This window comes from Rhizophagus irregularis, chromosome 1, assembly GCF_026210795.1.
Source record: "Rhizophagus irregularis chromosome 1, complete sequence".
NCBI lineage: Eukaryota > Fungi > Glomeromycota > Glomeromycetes > Glomerales > Glomeraceae > Rhizophagus > Rhizophagus irregularis.
Window position 1 is genome coordinate 66,456 of NC_089429.1, and position 12,195 is coordinate 78,650.

The 12,195-nt window shown below is 32.4% G+C and overlaps 3 protein-coding genes across 3 annotated transcripts; 1 reads left to right on the forward strand and 2 right to left on the reverse strand.

Moving 5' to 3' along the window:
• Window positions 1–106: 106 nt before the first annotated feature.
• Window positions 107–1,110, reverse strand: OCT59_000012 (uncharacterized protein; the record flags this gene model as incomplete). The annotated part of the gene is made up of 6 exons (XM_025328195.2): window positions 107–123; window positions 212–338; window positions 421–429; window positions 528–547; window positions 607–825; window positions 915–1,110. 6 exons carry the CDS (start codon window positions 1,108–1,110, stop codon window positions 107–109), a joined length of 588 nt encoding a protein of 195 aa, XP_025167671.2.
• A 645-nt stretch (window positions 1,111–1,755) lies between these two features.
• On the forward strand, window positions 1,756–3,544 carry OCT59_000013 (uncharacterized protein). Its single transcript, XM_025321896.2, has 3 exons — window positions 1,756–2,884; window positions 2,968–3,317; window positions 3,397–3,544. Exons 1-3 carry the CDS (start codon window positions 1,864–1,866, stop codon window positions 3,424–3,426), a joined length of 1,401 nt encoding a protein of 466 aa, XP_025167670.2. The 5' UTR covers window positions 1,756–1,863; the 3' UTR covers window positions 3,427–3,544.
• Window positions 3,545–4,363: 819 nt separating this feature from the next.
• On the reverse strand, window positions 4,364–8,198 carry OCT59_000014 (uncharacterized protein; the record flags this gene model as incomplete). Its single annotated transcript, XM_066138536.1, has 2 exons — window positions 4,364–5,232; window positions 8,180–8,198. The coding sequence occupies 2 exons, from the start codon at window positions 8,196–8,198 to the stop codon at window positions 4,364–4,366; spliced, it is 888 nt and encodes a 295-aa protein (XP_065988020.1).
• Window positions 8,199–12,195: the final 3,997 nt, after the last annotated feature.

Consider the following 12,195-nt stretch of genomic DNA (forward strand, 5'->3'; position numbering starts at 1 on the left):
GAAGAGCCTTGAGCAAAAAAAGATCATTTTGTTTTATATTACTTGCTAAATTTCGCAGGAGAAAACATTCCCCGGATCCTCACTAGCAATTACGCATTGCATTTCGTCATTCCGTTAATCTCCCTGCAAATCGATAAAAATAACGAAGGATTAGCATATTTATCTCCAAACCCCATATGCGAAATATTGATTGCTGGAAAAATATCCATACCTGAATATTGTTTTGTTAATATGATACTAGCGTGGCCAAAGACAGCCAGAGGAGCTTTTGTGCCCCAGTTCGCAATTTGCCCCAAATTGAAATAATTACTATATAAAGGGTATAGTGCTGGTACTGCCTTAAGGCATTATAAAAATGGGTCAGTAATGGGTCGATAATTTAGGCCGAATTGCGATTTGGGGTACAACAGTCTTCCGCACATACCCTATCTTTTAACAACACACATGTTAAAAATACGTACTCGAGTTACGGGCGAAACTTTATTAATATTTATGTGAGAATACAAGGCGAAAAACTACATATTTACTTGTGACGTAATAACATAATCTATTTCGGTTTATAATCTTTTGAATTATCCTTGTAACCTTCGTCAGTGTCATACGAACCGCCCATGTATGAAGCGGATCTTATGGGTGGTCTTTCATCAAAATATGGGTTTTCGTTGTATTCACGGGCATTAGGAATTAATGGTTCACCACTAGTACCAACAGCTCTGGAACAGGATTGAATGCAGTTCGCCGTAAATAAGTTATACGGTGTATTCCCGCCGGCGGATTCGAAGATATCTTCGACTGTAGTGTTTGGATTGGCCGTATGAAGACTCACTACATGAAAATTATCCTTATTTTCGACATCCTCCCATGGAACAATCTGGGTGGAATTTCCATTCTTATCCCGGTCAAAAAAACCTTACCCTGGTCAATAAAATATTGGTTAGTTCCGTCATCGTAGTCACCACTAGTAGTTCCCACAGTAGTAACTAAAAGCCCTTGATGAGGAACTCCTAATGCTGATAAACTCTGGGAAAAAATTTCATCTCCAGGTTCGATTGGGCGTTGAAGTACTTGCACAAATTCAACTTCTTGCTTATATGGATTGTTTTGTTCCATAATAAGTGTTGGAGGATAGAAATCAGAAGTCTCTAAGCTTCCAAATGAAAAAGGTTGGCGCATGACCTATGAAGTTGGCAATAATTTTTTTTAAAGTTATTTTTGATCAATATTATTATTGCTAAACTATAACCTTTATGAATGAAGAGTGAATGTGTATTTGTCAAGAGTACGTTTGGTTAATACAAGTCCCCGACTACTATCTCCACCTACGAAACATGTTTTTCGGTTTCGATTTCGTCCATTCCCACCTACAAAACATGCGTTGCACGTTTTTTCGGCTTCGACCAGTTATCCGCCTACGAAACACATATTGCATGTGCTTTTTCGGCTTCTCCTGGAACCGCCCAGATCCACCTACTGAAACATACGAAATGTTTCTCGGTTTCACAACACCTACGAAACACAAGAAAATGTTTCGAGGCCTATCCCACCTACCAAAACACAAGGAGTGTTTCTCGGCTTCGCGGATGGGAACTTGTATTATTGCAAAAGTACTAGAGAAAAGTAGTGAGAAAAAATGTTCTATTTTGAGATATTTATATATTGAAGTATCATCATTTTAAGGGGAAAAATCATTATTACTTTGATCACGTGACGGATATCACATAAGTTGAATCGCGTTCGATCAGCAGTAAGAATTACGCGTTAACTTGACTTCGTACTTTGTACTTCACAACAAGTTTCTTTTAAAGTCACCTTTTCTTTCTGTTTCATCACATTCTTAAATAAATTACGCGTTACATTTTTACAATGGCTAAGTTGTTAAAGTGGCTCAAAAGGAATCTTAAGGGCAATATTAAAGGAACACTAGAGGAAACGATCAAACATTTGATTTCGTTAAAACCTCCAAAATGTAATAGTGAGGCGTTGAAGTCTTCCTTACGAGATCTGATGAAAAACGATAAAGTGATACGTAATGAATACGAATCACTAAACATGTGGCTTAACGCTGATGTTCCTGAGAAAGTGAAAAATAAAAGACTAAGAGTTATTGATAAAGATAATCGAGCTGTTTTCAAGAAAGTAAGAGTTGTACAGTACAATATTTCTTACGGAACACAAACACAAACACAAAATTCAAATAGTACAGCAAAAGAAGTACAAGTAGTTCCTACAAATGATAAAGAATTGCAGGAAAGTGATGAAGAACAAGCAGTCCCTACAAATGATAAAGAATCGCAGGAAAGTGAAGAAGTACATGCAGTTCCTGCAAATGATAAAGAATCGCAGGAAAGTGACGAAGAACAAGCAGTTTCTACAAATGATAAAGAATCGCAGGAAATAGATATACGAAGTTGGGAAGTAAAAGAAGAAGAGGGGGAAGTTTTAGTTCATCCATCATTTTCACGAATTCCGCAAAAGTTCTCATTCTCGCCATCGAAGCAAGGTTCGTATGTTGAGCCAATACTAGAACACGTTGAGAGAGCACTCTTTAGATTCCTTGTGAAAAATCAGGAATATATACCGTCCAATATTGTGAAAGAATTCGCAATTAAATGCCACCCTCCGCGAAATGTTGATTTCTCGGACGCCGATTTACTTTGTCTCTTGAACTTTATCATAAAAAATAGTTCTTTGTTTACGGTTCCTAATTCTGATCAAACGCTGTTCCATGGAGAATATAAACTGAAACCGTTAGATATTCTTAAATCATTCAAAACTGAAGCAAGAAATCACCATGCACACGGAATAACGCAAATTGAAGGAAGGTGGTGCGACGAAAAACTTCAAAGACTGTCGACTTTGTCATTAGAATTAGTCAATTGCCTTGGTAAGTTTTGTATGGATATCATTCATACAGTATTTTAAATATTTATTAAGAACAATTTTTTTGTGTAATCTATTTTATAATAGGAGACGAAAACGCATATGAGTTATTATTGAGAATTAAACTGGAGCTTAATTCTGAACTCGAGGAACAATGTGTTTCATCAATGAAAAGGAAATATGAAGAAAATGAAGATAAATTTCATGAAAAAAAGAAAAGGATGGTAGAAATAGAACTCGGAGAGTTGGTTGATTTCGCTCTTGATATAGTAAATAAACTTAATTCAACAAATGAAGGACATCTAAGTCAAATAGTGCGACTAGCTGTCGATGAAGACAAGGTATTTTTAAAGATTTGGAAATCTTTAGCAACCCGAAAGGACGAGAATGAAAGGATTCAAAAGTTTATTTCTCTGATGAATGTCCTTTTTGATATGGTGAGTATTTCAGACGTATCTCGAATGCTTAGTATAATATCCGATTTTACAACTGATTTCATAATATTATACTCAACAGAATTTAAAGACCAAGAGTGAAACAATTTGAGAATATTAAAAATTTGACTTTCCTTTTCCGATAATTATCAGCAAGAGCTTTAATTTGTTAGTACAACAGTTTATATTACTTAATAAAGTATTATGCATAACTTATCGAATAATTATATAAGTAAATCTTGATCATACATATTTGGTTAGGTAGCATAGTTTTATGCGAAGTTAAAAAAAAAATAACATGCGCAAATAATTTATATTTTTCCAATGCACTGGTTAAAAAACAAAGCCGATATGGGCAAAAATCCGCCTTCTTGGTTGAAGCCAGAGAAAAATATATCACAATAAGTTAGAATCATTTACTGTTAACTGCTTTCTGGGCATGAACTTTACTGGCAATTATGCACTGCATTTCGCCATTCATTAGCTCCTTGCAAATCGATAAAAATGACTTCATGATTTGCATACGACTCTCGTTAGGTGAAATAACCAGAAAATGTTCAAATGGAATTAGCTCGTAATTTTGGAGGAATAGAATTTAATGCTAAAATATTTTGGCGATTTTCTTAAAACATTGAATAATAATAATCCATGGTTCTATAAACCAATTCCAACAGAACAATTATTCGATTCAAATTTAAATAATTCTGATGATATCCCAAACCCCATATGCGAAATATTGATTACCAAAATATATTCGAATATTGTTTTGTTAGTATGATTCTAGCGTGAACTGGAAACATGACACGAAATAAATGCGAGATATATATGTGAATCTCACCTGCCCCCTTGATCCATCGATCTGCGGGGTGAGAATGAAATAACTCAAATTAATTTTGCAGAAAATCAAGTGATAGATTATTTCTGAGCTATACGAAGAAAAAAAGAGAATTTCTCTGATATCGACTACTGCGCATAATACAGTATATAAGCCACCCACGGATAATTCAGTCTATGCAAATATGTGATTCACTTGATAATCTCCTAGGCGGTTACCGGAGAGATGATTGGAGAGGTTTTTCTTTCATATTTTCCGTCAGATAATAATAACCTCTATCACATTCACCATATTCATTATATCCACCGTATCCATTATATCCATCATCATCCGAATCGTCTGGCATCTCATCTCCAGAATTACTATCGGGATCAGAGTCATCATTACATGAATTGGAGCCACCATCTTGCGTATTATCTGGATCTGGCCGAAGGCGCTGAAGCAAAGGGACCTCTTCATTCGCCTCATCGAAATACACATCGTCATCATCTGAAGTGGTGGTGTTCACTTTAGTGGGATTCGTCTCATTGAAAAACATATCTTTATCAAACCACGCCTCTTCCTTGGAATTATCAGAAGAATTAGAGACATTGACTAATGGAATAGGTGCAGTTGATTCTTTTGGAGGCGAGACCTCCAATACATTAATTTGATCGGATCCCTCTGGGACCTCGTTATCTTGTTCTACGTCCTCGGAATCATCAGTGAATTCCATATCGGGATTTTTGGTAAAGTGATCCATGACTCTTTGAATTTCTTCGTTGGTAAATTTTGAAATACTGTTCGCACTGTATGATTTAATATATATGACCTTATCTAACCCTATTGTTTCAGTCAACCTGTAAATCTTCCTAGCTCTTTCGATTTTCTTATACAGAGCGGGACGCTTAGTGTCGGGATTCTGCGCAAGTATGAAATCATAAATTAGTCCTTTGGCTTTTTTCATGCCTACTCTATCTCTAGCCATGATTTCGTCAATGGTTTTATCAAATGCTATAATAAAAATTCTCCAGCATAAAATTTCCGCCTGGTTAGCTTTTATCGATACATCTTCTGCATCACAAGCTTTTTCATATAAGTTAGCTATATTTTGTAAGATATCCGATTTTTCCTGACCCGAGGTCAGCGAAATTTGCCAAGAAAAATTTTTTATTATTACATGCGAAAAATAAATACAAAGTTCGGGACTGTGCCCGTGATACATGACGTTTCTATGCTAATGATGGCGGACTATTTTACATGATTATTTTTTCGAGCGATACTCCTCTATTCTAGCCTTTTTCTTTGAGGGGGAATCGTCTTCTGCACATGCCCTATCCTACTACTACACCCAACACCTTTTTCACGCCACTTCGCAACGTTTGATATTCCTCGGAGTCTTTATCCAAGGCCTTCTTGTTAAATTCGATAGTAACGGGGACTTCACTCGCCTGAGAAATTTCACCCGGAGAATATAGCAAAAAATGCCAATCCCTGGCCGAGGTGATGATACCATAGAGATAATCGAAATCATCATCACCATCTCGTTTTCTTTTTCTCTTATTCGTTTCGTACGAACTTTCGAGTTGCTTTATATTTTGGGCGAAGCCTTCGAGAATACTACGCTGGACCTTGTCCTCTGTCACACAAATAAGGTTCTCAGCCTCCTGGAAGGGAAATAACATTAGCTTATTTCGGGAAAATGCCAAGAAAAAAACATACCTTTATTGCATAATCGACTCGCCCGGAACTCTCTTCCCTGATTATTTCAAACTCTGGCCTCATACTAAATTCCTTCTTCGTGAGATCTCCTGCGATATGGAGGGATGTATGAAGTATAGTCGAAACGTATTCATTGCGCATGGATTCCAAGCTATCTAAAACCAAAGAACCATAGTGCTTCATCCTGAACAAAATATTATCCATACAATGTTCGAAATGCTTATCAGTGTCTTGAATTTCGTGGGTTTGTAGGGAAAAAATCGGGATGGTATCCGTGCCCTCACTTTCGAGACCATAATTTTTCAACACTTCTTTCAAACTTTTGTACGAGGAGAACGCACGCTTCGGCTTTTCTTTGAGGGTCTTAGCCTCTTTTGCAAGTTTCATAGCCGGTCCCATTTCCAACCCTGCTTGCATAAAATCTTCCTTGCTCATGTCGATAAAGACCTGTCCATCGATTTCTCTATTGCGGAGAACGTCATAGTGTTTTTTATCGTCAAGCTTGAGGTTCTGTTCTTTCAAAAAATCGATAAGGGTTTCTGTATCCCAGTTCTCAACCAAGTAAGAGTCGTGTTCGGTTGTTGAGGTATTGTAAAAAACGTGTTCAAGATTCTTTTATATGCATCTGTACTACCACCTTTTGTAAGAAAATATGGAACCAGTTTTACTAATTGTCCTGTGTAATCTAAAAAAATACCTGGATTTTCATATACATAATAATGATAATAAACAATTGCAGCTTCATTAAATATTACTATTGATAATGGTTGCGTCTGAATAGGTTCTTGAATAAAACCCATATTTGGCGTTTAGATGCTGATCCTGATCCATTTTTTTCAAGATATTCGCTCTTTTCTTTTTTATTTATATTTAAAATAGCTGCATGAAATTGTTCACATAAATTGTATCCCAATTGTTTATTTGCATAATTTTTAATTGAATTAATAGTCCTTGCTGAATAAGCTGATGGTACATGTTGCCGATTACCAGTATATCTAACTTCACCTTTAACAGTAGACATAATTTTTTTTCACATATCACGAGGTGACTTATAATTAGAATTTATTAAATTCTGTCTGGCTAATCCACAGCATTAACCATATGTTTTTCCATCCAAATGTTTGCATTGTTTTTTATTAATTGAGAATGTAACATTAATAGTTACTAATTCTTTAGAATTAATTAAATCCAATCTGTCAATGATTATTTTAAAAGTTGTTTTTTCATTTTTTTCACATCCTTCACAATAACAATATTTCGTTAAGATTTTATTTGATTTATATGTTTTTTGAATGGATATGGATATCTGAGGAGGAAATTCAGAAATCAGAACGTTTCTTAAGTAATTCAACCAAATAATAATTACTAGTTTGCCATGGTCGCCAATAATAATTAACTTCTTGATTATTATTAACAAAAAATAAAAATAATTTATTTAATGCATTTTCTTGAGTAATATTAAATTGAAAATCTTGAGCTTCCTCATAAATAAGATAACCATCAATATTTTTAACATTAGGAACAAATGCATCATCAATACCTATTAGCAATCCTAACAAAGCTGAATTTTGATCTCTTTCTTGATCATTAAAATGATCTTCATACTCATCTCAATCCTTTATATTATATAACCGGTTTTTTGTACTTTTGATCCTTTACAATATCAACGTTATAATTTTGATCTTTAATAACCAGTTTTTTGTACTCTTCTTGATTCTTTACGATATCAATATTATAATTTTGATCATCATCAATAACCAACTTCGTAATATTATAATCTACAATAATTGGCTTATTGCAATCTTCAGTAATAGATAAATAATCTTGAATGTAAGATAATTTATCATCCGAAAAAGCAGTAAAATCTAGAGCTTTAAAAAAAATTCAGGTCAGGTATGAAGATTGACCTGACCTGATTGACCTGTTGACCTGAAACTATTGATTCTACTATATAATAAAAGTGAATTGCAGTATTGGGATTCACTTTTTTATATGATTTTAATATAAAAATGTTGAATCGCAATATTTCGAGAAAAAATGTTGCGAAAACGTTTTTTCATAATATTAAAAAAATGTTTCGTAACATTTTTTTTTTGATATTTCAATAATAACGTTGCGAAAACATTTTTTTCATAATGTTATTAAAAAAAACGTTTTGCAATATTTTTTTTCAATATTTTAATAAAAAACGTTGCAAAAACGTTTTTTTTCATAATATTATATTAAAAAAAAAGTTTTGTACCATTTTTTTTCAATACTTTAATAAAAATAGTTTTGAAATTTTTCAGGTTTCAGGTCAGGTCAGGTCAAATAGACAACCTGATATAACCTGACCTGACCTGACCCATTCAGAGCTCTAGTGACTATCCAGTTAGTGAAAGAAAGAAACTCTGGAATGTTCTTTCAGCAAATATGCAAGACATTTTATTTTCTCTAGCTCATGCTGTAAATACAGCAACTCCACTATTACCAACTTCTTCTGCAGATGACCCCCTGAAGTAGAACAGAAAGAAGATAAAATACTGAACTATGCAATACGTGCTTATCAGCAGAAAAACCTATACTGGCTAAGACCCTTAGAAATTAACTTTCTCCAGTTAGATGATCCCAATGATGTAGCGACCATTTCCTGTAAAATCAAAAATGTATGCATACCCTATGCTATGATCGATACAGGGTGTCAGGATCTGACTCTTCAGTAATCTCTGAGAATGTAGCTAAGCATCTAGGTCTCAAAATAGTTCGAAAGAATGTACATGCACTTAATGGTGTAGCTGCATCTAAGGATGGGTCCGCAAATGATTTTCAAATTCTGCAATATTGCGGATTTGGAGTTGAATTGCGGTTAGTAGCTCGCAATTCTGCAATTTTAATTGCTGCCTATAACTGTTAGTTTCGTACATTTATAAAAATGCCAGAACTATGGGTTCTGGCATTTTCTTTTGATTTTTTTTATATAAAAATGCCGGAACTATAAGTTCCAGTATTTTCTTTTGATTTTTTTTACATAAAAATGCCAGTACTATAGTTCCGGCATTTTCTTTTGATTTTTTTTACATAAAAATGCCAGAACTATGGTTTCAGCGTTTTCTTTTGATTTTTTTTACATAAAATGCCAGTACTATGATTCTGGCATTTTCTTTTGATTTTTTTCACATAAAAATGCCGGAACTATAATTCTGGCATTTTCTTTGATTTTTTTCGCATAAAAACACGGTCTTATGGTTCCAGCATTTTCTTTTGATTTTTTCGCATAAAAACACTGGTACTATGGTTCTAGCGTTTTCTTTTGATTTTTTTTACATAAAAATGCCAGAACTATGATTCCGGTGTTTTCTTTTAATTTTTTTTACATAAAAACGCCAGAATTATAGTTCTGGCGTTTTCTTTTGATTTTTTTTACATAAAAATGCCAGTACTATGGTTCCAGTATTTTCTTTTGATTTTTTTCACATAAAAACGCCGGAACTATAGTTCCGGCGTTTTCTTTTGATTTTTTTTACATAAAAATGCCAGTACTATAGTTCAGGCATTTTCTTTTGATTTTTTTTTACATAAAAATGCCAAAACTATGATTTCAGCATTTTTTTGATTTTTTTTATGTAAAAACACTGAGACTATAGGTTCCAGCATTTTTTTAAATTATTTTTTATATAAAAATGCCGGGACAATAGGTTCTGGCATTTTTTTTAAATTTTTTTTATATAAAAACGCCGAACTACCATAGTAAATCGACATTTTTATAAATTTTTTATATAAAAACACTGGAACTATAGGTTCTGGCATTTTTTTTATTTTTTTTTATTAAAAATGCCAGAACTATTAGTTCTAGCGTTTCAATTTTTATTTTTTTTTATATAAAAATGCCGGAACTATTTAATTTTAGCGTTTTTTTTTAATTTTTATAAAAACGCCAGAACTATTATTTCCAGCATTTTTTTTTATTTTTTTTTATTAAAATTGCCGGAACTATTAGTTCCGGCATTTTTTTTTGCAGTTATAATAAGAGAAAATGCCATTTCTGTCAGTTTTTCTAAATTACTGATCCATTTTTTTCTAAAAAAATAAAATCATTTTTTTTAAAATTTTGTTAATGAAAAATGATTTTTTTTTGATTAATAATAAGAGGAAATATATTTTTTAGTAGTTAAATTAAAAAATTATATTTCATTAAAAAAAAAATTAGTTTTTTTTGCGGACATTTCGCAAATCTGCAACTATTCTACAATCCCGCAAATATTCTGCAATTAAATTGCGGTACTTTGGATATTTGCAAATTTGTGGAATATTTGCAGGATTGCGGATAATTGCGGATTTGCAGATCTGCAGATTTTAGATTTAAAAATCTGCAATGTTCCGCAATACCATAAATCACAATTATTCCGCAATTACATATTTGCAGCACCATCCTTAATTATGATACCATTTTTTATATAATATTTTTATTATACTTTTATAAACATTTATAGCTACTAAGACTATATAAATTTTTATTTTCTTTATATTTTATTAAAATATACTTACTTTTTAATAATATATGTTAAAAATTCAATATATATGAGAAATGGGTTTTTTATTAGTGAAATGGGTTTTTTCACACCTCTTTTACATTTAATAATTTAAGTTTCACAAATGTAAATTTTTGTTCAACTTATTATTTAGTCAAGTGATCATCAATCAGATGATTTTTTGGTATTACAAAACAATTTTGAGTAACGAAAATTATGAAAATTAATTCAATAATTCTTTTTAATTCAGAGTAGACAAATCAGCCTATATGTTTCAAATTTGTGGTTTCTCATATAGAATAATGATGAGAATGCGTTGATTGCTTCTGCTTGGACTTCCTCTTTAGTGTTTAAGAGGATTTCTTCCTGTGTATCTATGACTATGCGAATTCTATTTAAGTCGATTTTTGAGTATGTTTTATCTAATATATTATTAATCATTCTCCGTTGATCTGTAGTAATCATACTATTCCTTTATTTTCTCTATTCTTTTTTTTATTGTTTTTTCTTTACACTTTTTATCTTTCATTTTGATTACTCTTCTAACTATCTTCAGCCAATTTCTAGTCTCATTTTTCCATATGTGCCAGTCAGTATCTTCTGTTAACTCAGATATGTTTGTTCTGTAATGACCATTGAATGTTTTGATTCCTTTCAATGCCTTGAGCAATTCTGCACCTTTCAGCTCATTCTTATATAATTTTCTCATTATACTTCTTATGTAGAGGAGGTCCTTACGTTCTTTCAAGAAGTCTTCAATTTCTTTATAGTTTCTATTTAGGTTTGTTTTGATGCCTCCTACCTTTCTGTGTGAGATGTATTTAAGTAATACCTGTTGTATACACTTACATATAATATCCTATAATTTGTTTAAGGTATCTTCACTTCTTCTGTGGGTTTCTATATATTTGAAGGCATTATGTTTTTTCAATAGACTTGTGAGATATATTTCATATTCGTTCTATTGTTCATTTGTAGTGTTTTTATAGGACCGGGAAAACTACTAATAAAGGTCACCGGTTTTCTTGGTTCGAACCCATATTTAATTTTCAAAAAGGTCACCGTAAAAATAATTAATAAAAGTCACGTGTTGGTTCGCAAGAATAAGAAAATTTGAGTGAAGATCTTTCCTTTTTCTGTTTTTGGAGCGAAAACATGTGAATAAATAGCCAATTGACCAATCATAAGATGGTTCGCATATATATGATTTTCTGATTTTTTTTCCGGTGACCTTTATATATAGTTTTCCCGGTCCTGTTTTTATAGTCATATACAACGCATTTTGTATTTTTTTCCGCTCTTCTACTTCCTTTGTTATTGGAGACCATTTATCTGTGAAAGATATTTTCATGAATGTGATATTGTGGTTACTATCTGTAATGTCAATTGATTGGTATATACGACTCTTCATTATTCTGAATTCAAGTTTAAGATCCGCCTAGATGTAATCAATTTTTGATGATGTAATTTTATTTGTCCACGTAAACTCGTAAAGCTTATCTTTTTGGGATTTAATTTTCTGAATGTATCCACAAAGAAGGCATTATCTAACCATGTGATAATGTTAGAGGGTTTTTTTCCAAGCTTAGATGGGCTACTGTAATCTAACGATTTATCAATATATGTATTCAAATCACCTATTAAAATATAATGTTTATTTTTTGCTATGATTAATGAATTCGCCTTTGATATGATTGGTTAGTTCACTTTGTTTTTCCATGTCAGATGGTGGCATGTATACTACTCCTATTATAAGTGTGCAATTCTTAAGGAATAGTTAGACTTCTATATAATACGTGCCAATTCTATTAATTTTTCTTATATGGTTTTCCCATTT